Raw genomic sequence first — 13,999 nt, forward strand, 5'->3', positions numbered from 1 at the left:
TAGTTTACAATTTTTCTGGCCGTTACCGCACTTTCAATTCACAAAGTCATATTGTCAAAAAGGAACATGAAATTCGGTCATTACATTATACTACTATATTACTACTATTACTATTATACTAACACTATACATTATACAAGCTCTGACTAATGCTAGAACACTCAAGGGATATCCAGTCCTTTTAAGTTTTCAAAAATTGGTTCCAAAAAAGCAGTGACACTTGCTGCCGTACATATTTTAACGTGCTTATTAACTTATTGGGTGCTATTGACTGTGATAAACGTCAAATTCATTGGCTGTAAGCCCTCGCTGTTGAAGTGGACCCGATGTCTACTAGTGATTAAATTGTATTTTCCCACCATACACCCAAAAATTTAATCGCCCTACAAATTTATTGTTTTATTTTCATGCTAAACACACCCTCGGTAACGAGTACAAGCCAAAGTCCATTAGGTTTCTTTGTCACTGCAGTTCTCGACGGATACCTAGAGAATAATAATCAGCATCCGCCTCAATAGACATTCACGTACGCTGTCTCGCCACATCTCCCCTCCCTTTATGAAGAAAACCCGCAATTGGCTGCAGCACTCTTAATACAATAAAAATCCAATGTGCGGCAGGAGAGAGAGTCATCACATTGAGAGATTGGGGGTATCGTTAAAACTGTCTGTCGAGCTCGAGGACCAAAACAAAGCGGCCTAGATGCTCCCGCTGCTTGAATGCTGATGAGGAACCCTTTGACTCGCGCTCAACATTGATGTGATTTAGTACAGTTTAGTAGTTGTCTTAATTAGTGTTGCACAGATACCATTTTTTGGCTCTCGTTACGATTTCGCCAGCCGTCTGTCTTATGCCAGTACTAGACGGACACCACCTTTTTTTTAAAAAAAAATATACGTGTAATGGTATTGGAAAAATACATGAAAGATTTGTACAAAATACAGTGGTACCTCTACAAACTAAGTTAATTCGTTCCAGGACCTTGTCTGTACGTCGAAATTGTCATATGTCGAGCAGGATTTTCCCATAAGCATACACTCCATTAATTTTAGTCATTTTAAAATGTGATCGTCTCGTTTTAGTCTGAGTCAAGAGTTACTGAAAACATTTTCGTCCAAAAATATAGATTTCCAACAATTTTGAATTAACATAGACAGACGAGTACATATTATAGCGTCTACAAGGACAACGCCAGCTTTGTGATGATAATACACACTCAGATGGAAAAGCAGTACATTATTTTCAATTAAACCCACCCAAAAGCCACGTACTGTATGTATAAAGAAAAGTTGTCCGAGCATTTAAGAGGATGCTCGCCACGCGAAAGTGGATGCTAATGCTGACACGAATGCTATGCTAACGTGACAAGTTATATTTAGTGTGTGATAATCACTCAGCACAAACCTTTAAAGCTAGAATAGGCACGCCCATTAGGTCAATCGACCAGTCAATCGCAATGCTATCGTGTAGGTAGCTCGCAGCATTCCAAAAAAAAAAAAAAAAACCCTTTTTATTGTACAGTTGTACCTCGACTTACGACATTAATTGGTTCTGGAAGTAGTCTTGTAACCTGAAAATTTTGACGCCTTTTACATGTAAATGCCCTAATCCGTTAGGGCACGACTGACACCCACATCAAATTTTATAATTTGGGTAAAACCGGAGCAAAGCAACAGCCAAACACATTTGAATCATTCCATATACCTAACCTAGTGTGGGGCAAATAAGTATTTAGTCAACCACCAATTGTGCAAGTTCTCCTACTTTAAAAGATTAGAGAGGCCTCAACCACGAGAGACAGAATGTGGAAGAAAAAAAAAACAGAAAATCGTGTGAATCAAGTGAATGACCTACAGAGAGGTGGGACCACAGAAACAAAGGCTACTATCAGCAACACAATGCGCCGCCAGGGACTCAAATCCTGCACTGCCAGACGTGTCCCCCTGCTGAAGCCAGTACACGTCCAGGCCCGTCTGCGGTTCGCTAGAGAGCATTTGGATGAAGTTTTATGGTCAGATGAAACCAAAAAAGAACTTTTTGGTAGAAACATAGGTTCTCGTGTTTGGAGGAGAAAGAATACTGAATTGCATCCGAAGAACACCATACCCACTGTGAAGCATGGGGGTGGAAACATCATGCTTTGGGGCTGTTTTTCTGCTAAGGGACCAGGACGACTGATCTGTGTAAAGGAAAGCATGAATGGGGCCATGTATCGAGAGATTTTGAGTGAAAATCTCCCTTCATCAGCAAGGGCATTGAAGATGAGACGTGGCTGGGTCTTTCAGCATGACAATGATCTAGAGCTGAAACGAGTACTCGAGTAACTCGAGTTTAAAAACTGATCCGAGTAATTTTATTCACCTCGAGTAATAGTTTATTTTGACAGCTCTAAGCATCACGTTTTGCTCGGACTACTTTTAATGCGGGACAACGCGCTGTCACGTGCGGAGAGGAAGAAGGGGAAAAAAAAACTTACTGCAGCTGACAGCCGCCACAAACGACGCCGACGTTGCCAAATACTAGCCCGCACGATGCTAAGTTGGTAACAGCTAGCGTCTGATGCGTCTCATAAAGATCACATGTATGTTGAACTAGATGCACAATGACAGACTCGGCCGCGTCTGGGCAGCGTTGTCAAACAGCCGCCATCTTAAAGCAGTACAGCGCTAAGCGCTAATAAAGAGCGCTAAGCGCTAATATATAAGATTAACGTTACTGTCGCTACTAGCTCACGTAAAGTTAGCCCTGCGGAGGACTAGGTTTCAATTAATTATGACCACTGTCGTTGCGTGGCTAACATGTCTTACATACAGGCTTTAACATAACATAGCATTGTGGAGTGATGAGGGTGTAAAATAAAAACTTAATCATGCTAACTATCAATTTTAGCTCAGTAGTCATTGCTGGATAAAACACCAAGTAGCACTGGTCCCTAATGTGCTCCAATACAGCCTGTATCATACATTTATTTTGAACACTGCAAAAACTCAAAATCCTATCAGGAATTACAGTTTAGACTAACTTAAAACTTAACTAGAACTTAAAAATGGCTTGACACAAAGAGAAATTCAATTGAAACACGTGGGAAAAAATCCTAACTTTTAAGTGATGTGTGTTATCAAGCGTAACGGCATTTTTAGGTATTATATATATATATATATATTTTTTTTTTAATAAGATCTAAAAGCTTTTTGAGTGAAAGCAGTGAATTAGTCTTTTTTTTTTTTTTTTTTTTAATTCTAGCTACAATATACATCGAAAATAAAGACATTGATTGACTGAAAATGGTTCAAGATTAGATGAAATGTCTTGTTTTCTCATGTATATTTATAATTGCTCTTCACCTAAAAATATATTTGTTTTATCCGATTACTCGATTAATCGATAGAATCTTCAGTCGATTACTCGATTACTAAAATATTCGATAGCTGCAGCCCTACAATGATCCCAAACACACAGCCAGGGCAACAAAACACACAGCCACGGCAACAAAGGAGTGGCTTCGAAAGAAGCATTTCAAGCTCCTGGAGTGGCCTAGCCAGCCCCCAGATCTCAACCCCATAGAAAATCTGTGGAGGGAGTTGAAAGTCCGTGTTGCCCAACGACAGCCACAAAACATCACTGCTCTAGAGGAGATCTGCATGGAGGAATGGGCCAAAATACCAGCAACAGTGTGTGAAAAGCTTGTGAAGAGTTACAGGAAACGTTTGGCCTCTGTTATTGCCAACAAAGGGTACATAACAAAGTATTGAGATGAACTTTATGTATTGACCAAATACTTATTTTCCACCATGATTTGCAAATAATTGTGATTTTCTGTTTTTTTTTTTCACATTCTGTCTTTCATGGTTGAGATTTACCCGTGTTAAAAATTACAGGCCTCTCTAATATTTTCAAGTGGGAGAACTTGCACAATTAGTGGTTGACTAAATACTTATTTGCCCTACTGTACCTATCCTAAACATTAAAACATTTAATGAAGTAGATAATAGAACAAATTGCAAAGATTTTTTTTTTTTTTTTTTACCTTTCGAGGGAGGCAATGTCCTCTTTCACGAGATCGACGGTGCCTATCGCCTGTCTCACTCTTTTTGACACAAAAATGCGAGGGAGACCTTTGCTCTAGTGTGCTACTAATGTAATGAACCTTCTGGGCTTTAAAACTGATTCGTGAGACAAAAACACGAGGAGCCTTGTGCTCATTTGGCTCAGACGTCGACCCGCAATATCAACAATAACACCGTCGTCCCTGTGCACGTTATCATACTGCTACACCCAAAATTGAAACGTTATCAACAATAGGCCAAGAAGAGAGCAGAATTCTATGACTAAGCATAATGGAAAATATGACCAATAGAGCAGCAGGACTTTATGGCACGACATTTAAAAGCAGGAAGTACATAATATTTTTTACAGTATTGTATAGTATTTTTGCCTCTCGTAACCTAAAATTTCTTTAACAAGAGGCCATATTTTCCCGTTTAAATGTGTCATAACATGAAAATAACGTTTGTAGAGACATTTGGAAGAAGATATACCACTGTATATAGTTAATTATGTTGTGTGAGTAACATAACATCATATGATACTCACACAACAACAGTGTAATGTACATTTAAAATCGAGATGTTATTCCAGAAACTCAACCGCTGCCTTCGCAAAAAACTTTTCCTGTATTTCTATAGTGCTTGTCCTTTTCAGAAGCATTTTTCTGATGGGTTTTCTATTGCTTTAAATTGTTTCCCTTCTATTCAGGTGATGAAAAAATATTGCCCCCGGCCCCCATTATGCTCATGCTGTCCACTGAGGGATTGCTTTGCCCATTTGTGCTGCTGAACCTCAACGCTGACGTCAAGCAGCTAATTTCACCCTGCGTGACCCTCACAGTGGAAGGCGAGAGACCCCCTAAGCCAGGTATGGAAGTTCGTTCTGGCCCACTGATGTTAAATAAAACTTAATTGGACTGTGTGTTACAAATAGAAATTTCACTGTTTGTCCTCTTCAGAATCTTTGGTAACGCCGTCCCCAAAGCCTGCTGTGGCACTCCCGTCTGCCTTCCCAAATCTCACTGTGACTTCAGTGGCTGCATCATCTGCCGCTACCCCTTTCAGTCTTGGTCCGGCAGCCCCCTCGTCATCACCAGCAAGCTTCAATTTTTCAGTACCACCCATCGGGGGCAATTCTGCCCCTCCTGCGTTCTCCCTAGGTGCATCCGCACCTTTCGGTTCTGGAGCATCGGGCTTCTCGTTCGCCCCATCCAAGCCTCCCTCCGAAACCCCCTCGGCCACCTCTGCGTTTTCTTTCAGCGCCCCCTCAAATAAAGTCTCGGCCCTGACGCCCCAGAACATGGCCACTCCCTCCGTGCCTGCAGTCAAACTCAATTTGAATGATAGGTAAGACCTTATTTTCTGATTGTCAGTCACCCCTTGTGAGCGTATTCCTCTATGGCTACTCTGGATATTAGACCGTGTAAAAGGAGCTTTATTAACTCAATAATTCACCAATTGAACTGACTAGCTGCCATTGACGGCGCTACACGTCTAATTCATCCTGATTTAGAGGGGCGACCTTCATCATGGCGGTCACAATAAAATGGAGAATAATAGGCTAAATAGGTGTCATTTAACAAAATATATTAAGTTATTGCTGTCAGTGTTAAATAAAAAGAGTTCAGGGTTTCCCTTAGGATTTTTTGAAGTTGTGGTGGTGGTGGGCTGCATCGAAGTCGGACAGCCCCACGTGTTGTGCGGCGGCGAAATTGCTTCATATGATGACTAATAAGATTTTTTTTAACAACATTCATTTTTTTCCAAGAAGAACCATAATAAAGATCTATTTTGTGATGGTCTACATTTACGATGGAGTATTGGGGCCAAATAAAAAAATGACTACGAGATTAAATTTGCTAGGGGGGTGGGGTGGGGGGGTTATTATTATGTAGGGGTAATGTAGCTGTAAACCGCTATGCACTTTACGTACATGTACCTTAGCTGGAAGCTACAACAAAGCATTAGTATAAATCATTCTATGGATAATAATTTGATGTAGATGAGGCAATAGAAAAAAAGTCAAACTATTACTACGAGAATGTCAGATTAATAGTTTGAGAATAAAAAACATATTATTACGTAGGGCGAAAGCATCACGTAGCGCGTTGCCAAAGCATTTTTGTTTTAGAATTGGTTAAATAAATAAGGAAAGCCTCAATATTTTGCCTCATTAACATCAAATTATAATGAATTGAAGGATTTATACTAATGCTTCGTCGTAGCTCTGAGCTACGGTACATGTACGTAAGATGCGTAGCTGATTACAGCTACATTACCCCTACTTAATAATATGACTGTTTTTCCTCGTAGCAATAGTACGACTTACATATGTATTTTTTTCTTGTTTTTTTTATTTGGTCCTAATGTGCACAACATTACCACAACAATAATAGTTTATTCTGTTAACGGACATTTTTCATTGACAACTTCACTCTTTTTTTAAATACTTCAAAATACTCACCTAAAATTACTACCAGTGACATCTGCAACAAACAAATAATATGCTAGGACACAACGATTCGGGTAAAACACATGGCAAAAAGAACCTAAACGTCATGTCAATACAGTAATAAAGGTAGTTTTCACAGGGTTAAACCAGAATTACATTCATTAACTTGAAATACCTTTCTGTGGATTTTTCTCCCGACTCCGCGCCAACATAGACAGACTCACGCTTGAAACAGGAGAACCGATGTGATTTAAAAAATAAAGCGTGAAAAGGAACAATTTGTATTTGACGTGCTATTCCAGACGACTTCTGGCAAATAGTGCGTAAATAATGAGCTATAGATATTCATTACACGTATTGTTAAATTATACAAATTCTAAATTAGAATATCTTTAAAAAAAAAAAAAACATCTCATTTGCGAGGCGTGGCGGCTTTTATTTTGGTTTAGCGGTGCGCCACAATCCTTAATATATGTAGGGGGAAACCCTGAAGTCGCACTTCAGAATAAGTGTAAGTGTCAGGGTAAAAGTAAAGTCAGTCTGTAAAATAAGGTTTATTTATATATTTACATTAATTATCTCATTAACATGAGAACTTCCAAGGATGGCTCAGTTGATACAAATCACTTTTGTAAACAGAGAAGGATCATCTGACCCTAATCATCATATCTTTTTAGAGCACTATGGTCCTCATGAGTCATACCCATTCACACTTGCAAATCCTCAGGGTTGGATTTCTCCAATTAGCATCTTTTTTTTTTTTTTTTTTTTTTTTTTTTTTTTTTTTTTTAAACCTGTCCTGTTCAGCTGTTTGACACAGAGAATGGAAGTCTAAGTGCCCAGATTCTGAACAGTTTTAATGTTTCACATTGAGAGTCTGACATACTCCCATTGTGGTCATTCAAAATACCTTTTTATTATGACAAAGCAGCGAACAGGAAGGGATTATGGGGGGACAGAAGAAAAGAAATACAAGAGAAGAAGGAAAAGAAACACATACACAAACAACAACTAGAAATACATTGAACATCTAAACTAGTTACTAATATGCTGGTGCTATCGTCAGCGAGTTGTATTTCCGGTTTACACCATGTGGGGGCCTATTGGCCAGTGAAAGAGGAGAATGGGGGTGGGGGTGTCTATAAGCCTATAAGCTAAGTGATTGAAAGGGGTAGAGTGTACACAAATCAGTTCTGTGATCTAGAACCCAGTAATCGTGTGAATCTCTTATGAGTAAGCCCGTTGGCGACCAACCCTACGCCGCCGCATCGCCAATCCCGGCACCGGGACCCCCGACCCGAGAATGCCCTACCACATCCAGCAGCACGCAGGCCCCACCGGGCGCGCGACAGCCACGCAGACGGGCGGAGAAGCCGCGCCGGCGCCAACCCAGGGCCACGGCCCCCACCCAGCCAGCCTGGGGAGGGAGGGCGGGGGGCCATGCGCAGCCCATCCCTCCTCCCGCAGCCCAGCAAAGGAGCCATCGTTCCCCCCCCCCCCCCCCCCCCCCCCCCCCCCCCCCCCCGGGACCCAGGGTGGTCCCCCGGGCCACCCGCGCACCCATCAACCGGCCTTCAGGGATGGCAGGAGGGGACGCATCACCAACCCCACGCCTACACCCACCCCCGCCCGCCCACCCGGGCCACGAGCCACAGCCGCAGCCCCCCAACCGGCACGGCACGCCACGGGACCCCCAGCGGCCCACCAAGCCCCAGGCAAGGCAGGGTCCCCCGCCGGTGCAGGCGACACCCCGCTGATACACCGGCGCCCAGTCAGCGACCCGCGACGGAGCGCAGGGCGGATGCCCAGCCAGAGAAGAGAGGGGAAGGCGGAGGCAGGAGAACGCCCAGGAACTGCCACGGGGCGATGCAAGATCGGAGACCCGACCCCCCAACCTACTCCCGCGGCCGGCAGCCGAGGCAGAGGGGAGGCCACCAATTAGCATCTTGAGTGTTTGCAGGGCAGGGGTGCCTTGGCTAATGAGGGAAGGGTAAACTGGTGTTATTCTAGCTGGTCTGTTGTCACTTTCAAGCCCAGAAGACAGTTTGTGGTGAAAAAGCCACCATAAAATAGACCAAACTACTGACAGGATGTGACTTTTCTTTTTAAGTGTTTACTTTTCCCGTCAACTCTTCCAGTTTTATCCTCTGTGTAAACATACGAGTGTTTTTTTTTTTTTTTTTAACTTCATGCATGGAATCATACTGTGGTCAGACTTATAGTATGTTTTACATATACTGTATGTGTGTTAACTGAATGGAGACCGAAAGGTGCCATCGAATGGTTGTCTGAGGCAATGAACACCTTTACAGGTCATTTTCTCTCCCCCTGCCAAATAGGTTTGTCCAGTTGGACAAAACAGTTGTTGCTTGTAGGACAGTGGACCGCTCAGGCAGGCAAACGGGCAGACAGCCTTTTTACATCTGCTAAAAGCTGCAGTTTACCTACAATACAAGGGACGGTGTAATACAAACAAAACATTTTTTATGTGGTGACATAGGACACTTCGCCCTTTTCCCGGTACTTTGTGTTGGAGGTTGCTGCCGAAGCAATTTTTCCATCTGCGCCTTCTTTGCGCCCACATGAGAGTGAGCCAATTCCTTTGCAAGACCAGCCAAGAAGTCCACCCATCTCTCTTATTTCGAGATGCTAATTGCAGCTATCCAGAGTGACCCCCCCCTTTCACATCTAGGCAGCTACTCCACAGGAGTGTATAGGGGGCTGGCCTGCTTGATTGCTTCTTTGAGTGGTCTCTTGTTTGATAAAGCCCAGTAGTCAGTTTGGTATTTCTGGTATTTCTTTATTGCCAAAAAAAAAACCGGGACTTCCAGTGTTAACATTGTCAATACACTCTTGTAACAAACGCCTTCCATCTTTTCAAGGTTTTCAGCTGTAGAAGCACCCGGAGCACCCCCGCCATCTTTCTCCTTTGCACCATCTATGCCTAAAAGTGTCTCTAACGGTAGCGTCTCTACCGTTGCTCCTGCAGTTGCGACCACCACCACCAAGCCAGTTACAATGTCAAGTAAGAAGAAATCTGAACATTAATTATCATGTTATGTTTTGCTCAACTCATATACTGATTTATTTGCTTTCATTTTAGCCCCGGTACGTCCAATTCAAACCAGCACACCACCAGTAGGGCTCCAAAAACCATCGCCAGCTCCCCAGGGCCGTGTCCAAACCCCACAGGTATTTATTAGTAATATTTTAATTTTTTAACTGTCATTGACGATGAAATACGTCCAATTATGTGGCTCTTTTCATCTTTGTGCTGTGAACTTAAATTAGTATGTCACTAATAGACATTCATTCCATTTGAACTGGGAGGGCTGACGGCGAATGACCATTTGTTCATTCACTGCCAGCCCTTCCAGCTCAAATGGATTGGAAGTCTATCGTCGTCCATGGCAGCCAATGAGTTTAGCATTACTTCTTAAGTCTTAGTGTATTGATTTACAATATTGTGCTCTCAAATTAGTGAGTTTATATGGTCTTTTCTTGCATCATGTCGCAGGCAGCTGGAGTCGAAGTAAAGCCGGTAGAGAAGAAGCCTCAGCCAAAAAAAGAATCTGATCCCATCATGACTGGAATACTGGAGGAGGTGGGTGAATTGTAAAGTATAGGAGAACTCAGAGAGCAGACATTCCTCGAACCAGGGGCAGGTGAAGAGCTTTTCGGATTTTGGTGTAATTTTGCGAATATAGACTTTGGACAAGTTTGTCGAAACAACCATGTCATTTGTAAAGCGTAACTGCGAGGATAATTTGCGTTTGTTTTTTTAGTACTCCATCAATACTGCATTCCCAAACCCAGAAGTGTGACGTAATTTCCTGAAAGCAAAACAGAAGACTATCGTTTCTTGGACCGAATCATTTGCATTCATTGCCAATGCGGAAGCATTGCCTGAATGTTTACTCTGCGGCGAGAAGTTGTGAAATAACAAAAAGACTAAATGTGGAAAGACGTTTCTGGCATGCTACATTTGCAGCCAAGTACCCCGTTGGTAGTGAGAGAGAAAACGTGCGATTGCATTACTTCTGAAGAACTTAGAGGAGCGCAAAAATAGATTTAAGATGTGGATTGCATCGCCAAACTCCACTACTGCTGCACGTTTTGTTGCAATAATAAAGCGTGGAAAACCGTTTACAGATGGTGAGTACATGAAGGAGACATTCATCAACATAACAGAACACCTATTTGCAGACTTCAAAAACAAAACCGAGATAATACAGAAAATCAAAAACATTCCCAGATAAGGGGCATGTTATACACGTTCTATTTTGTTATTTTTCGAAAACTCACAAGAAAAAATGTGATCAAAAATCGGATTTCTTTATTGCATTTAATTCCATAAAAGCAATGAAACAATTCATTAATATTGTAATGAAGTTAAACTTGAGCGCATCATACAACAGAGTAGTCATGTGGTGCGTTGGATGCACTGCAGGAAAAATTCACATTAAATCATGAAGGCTCGTTATGTACTTTTAGCCAACTTAGTCATTTTGATAATAGGCTAATATAGCTAATACAGATACATACAGTATGTGTTGCCTTCATTATCAGGCTTATGTAAGGCTTTTAATTTTTTGTCTCCAGACATATTTGTTTTTGTTTTTTTTGTTTTTTGTTTTTGGTCCAATATGGCTTTTTCAACATTTTGGGTTGCCGTCACTGAAATGTTGAAAACAAAAACATGATCGAGTAGCCACGGAGAAGTTTTTCTGCTTGACTCTCATAAATGATGTCCAAATCCTTGGAGAAGAAGGTTTTTTGGGCCACTCAGAGTCTCAAGCCTTCTTGTGAGCAATTCATCGCTACACATCGAGATGGCATGACAGATCTCGCGAGTAAACCCAGAAAACATTTCCAATATCGGGCGAGGATAGCGTGGTGCTTTACATTCACATTGGGGTGCTGGCGAGGTCTTCGGGAAACGACGTCATCAGGTAGTGGCCAGAGGCGTAGCAAGGGTCCCCGGGGGCCTCAGGCAACAAGCAACATGGGGCCCTTCTGAGTCACATGACACACATACATACTCGCGCAGTATAATGAACACAAAGACGGGGGGGTGCGAGTGCGCGCTGCGTGCACGTGCGGTCATCTTGGCCATAAAAGTGGCGAAAACTAAGCACTTTGCACTGACTCATATGGATGTACTTACATTTGTTCATGGACGCGCACATTTTAACAGGTGGCTGTCCTCTACTGGAAATGCGCACCTTACGCCTATTCTCGCTCCCAGAATACGCAGCGCTTGTGACGTTGGACAATAACAGGAATGGTTGCTATGGGAACGTACACATACACAAGGAACCTTGCTAAAAGGAGTATTAAAATTGCTAATAAAATTGTTTAGGATTAATTTAGATCCATATATGTTATATTTTTCTTATAGAGTATTTGACGAGGAATACGATAGACCCATTAATAGACTTTTTGGGATAAATCACCATTTCTTTAAGTAGTCACATGAATAATGAGGTGGCCTGTGAAAATCAACGTAAAACAACTCTTTAAGGACTTTCCAGAAAGTACTTGGTGAGTCACTCTTTAAACAATCATGTGGTGTTAATAGCTGATTGGACTTTCTTAAACATGTATACTCTACGTGACATGGTTAGTGCTTGATTGGGATTGATAACAGAATCATTAGATAATCTGCCAAATGATTCTACGGTATTGAAACACTCCCCACACTTGTTGCTCCGACAGTACAGTAGAGCTACGTGTGCTAAATCTGTTGGCCCTCCGGGGGCCCTAGGCAATTGCCTGGTTTGCCTAATGGGACGCGGCGCCTCTGGTAGTGGCCGTCAGCGAGGCGCGTCCCTCATCGCTTAGGTGTTGCTACGGCAGTAACTCAAAAACTACGCGGTCAGTTCAAAAAATGTTGGTAATGTGAGTTTTGAGACGGCGAATAATGCATTTAAAGGGAACCACGGATAAAAGATGTAGTTCTTAAATGTTAGTACATGTAATAATAATTTGATATTGAAACTCCTCTTAATGTTTTCGTTTTAATAAATTTTGTAAAATTTGATATCAAAAAATAAACTGGTACCTCGCCATTGTTGTTGACGTCGCAGGGCGGTGATGTCACAGGGCCACGCTGCCATACTTCAGTCACTCTAACTACAGTATGTAAGGTAGTGATTTGAATACACCACTAGGAGTCAATGGCGAGTTTTACGTTAATAAGACAGCAAGCCAATGAGTGCGTTTTGTCCCTCAATTGACGCCGTAGCTCCCTGTTTTTTTTTAATTTTTAAATTTTTTTTAATACTGGGTCTATTGTGATTCACGGTCATTTGAGTGTTGTCTTCACAAGACTCTTAAAAATGGCTCCCAGCATCATAGTTTGTGTATTGTGACTAAATTTTGCCATCCAGTGTATTTGTTGAGCTAATGGAGTTGCTAATATGTTCAAATATAGTTTGACCAAAGTCTGAGTTTTATGTGTATTTTGCGCATCTGTTTTGATTGTGAATGCCAGTTCTCTTTGCATTGTTGTGGTAACTGTGTGAGAATAGGGCCTCAGTAATAACAGATTGAAGCACTTTTCTTCTTGGTGACATTTTTTGAGAGATATGAGTATTAGTTTGGTAGTATTTTCACTAGATGATACTTATGTGTGTTGTGAAAGAGTTGCTGAAGCTTATGCCAATAAACGGCACGGCCGAGCTACGAATCTGAATGCTTGTGTCCACTCTCCTTTCTCTCTCCCACTGTGGATTAAAGAAACTACAGCGTCAGTCAAGGGAGAAAATGCACTCATTGGTTTGATCCCTAATTAATGTAAAACTCGCCATTGACACCTTGTGGCGTATTTAAATCACTACCTTACGTAATTAACCCTTTAAGGTCTGGGCCTATTTTGTCTGATTTTGCATGCCCTTGAAGTTGCCTTTATATTTCAAAGACAGAATTGTTTACGATGGCCTGGTTTGGTCCCTTTTTTTGTGACACCTTGAACTTCATGTCCAAACTGTTGTTTCCTTCACTGACCAATTATAAATCATAATTTTGGGCCCAAAAAGACCAAAAATTCCAAAATCGTTTTGTCAAAATTTTTAATATTGATGTCCAATTGACAACCAAACATGCGTAACGAACAGTTTTGAAACTTTGTAATATTTATTCAACATGTTAGGATGAACATTCAACCAAAAAAATTTAGAATAAATAGTCTTTTATTTGACAATTCAACATAAACAACAGGTATAGCCATAGGCGTTTTTTGCATTTATACATGCTCTAGTCAAAACAGGTTATATACAGCAGACCAAACAGTGAAGAACAGTGAAAAAATATACCATCTAACACAAAAAGTGTTTAGAGGCCATCTCTTTATGAGTTTAGGTATTGCGGCCCATCACCTGATGAAAACTATGTACACACAATCAAGCTTCTTGAACACACATTTATATACACAAATTGAGAAGACTGATTGTGGGAAAAATATATATATATATATATAACATTGGGGAAAAAAGTATTT

General features: G+C 41.4%; 1 protein-coding gene across 3 annotated transcripts in view; it reads left to right on the plus strand.

The window, feature by feature from the left end:
• The window catches only part of nup214 (nucleoporin 214), a 75,132-nt gene that overhangs the window by 24,481 nt on the left and 36,652 nt on the right, over positions 1-13,999 (plus strand). For all 3 annotated transcript variants that reach the window (XM_057818830.1, XM_057818831.1, XM_057818832.1), the window contains exons 11-15: positions 4,756-4,914; positions 5,006-5,393; positions 9,381-9,523; positions 9,602-9,690; positions 10,016-10,102. In XM_057818830.1, the coding sequence (XP_057674813.1) occupies positions 4,756-4,914; positions 5,006-5,393; positions 9,381-9,523; positions 9,602-9,690; positions 10,016-10,102 (866 nt within the window). The remainder of the gene's footprint in view (positions 1-4,755; positions 4,915-5,005; positions 5,394-9,380; positions 9,524-9,601; positions 9,691-10,015; positions 10,103-13,999) is intronic.

This window comes from Corythoichthys intestinalis, chromosome 17 (assembly GCF_030265065.1).
Source record: "Corythoichthys intestinalis isolate RoL2023-P3 chromosome 17, ASM3026506v1, whole genome shotgun sequence".
NCBI classification, from domain to species: Eukaryota; Metazoa; Chordata; class Actinopteri; order Syngnathiformes; family Syngnathidae; genus Corythoichthys; species Corythoichthys intestinalis.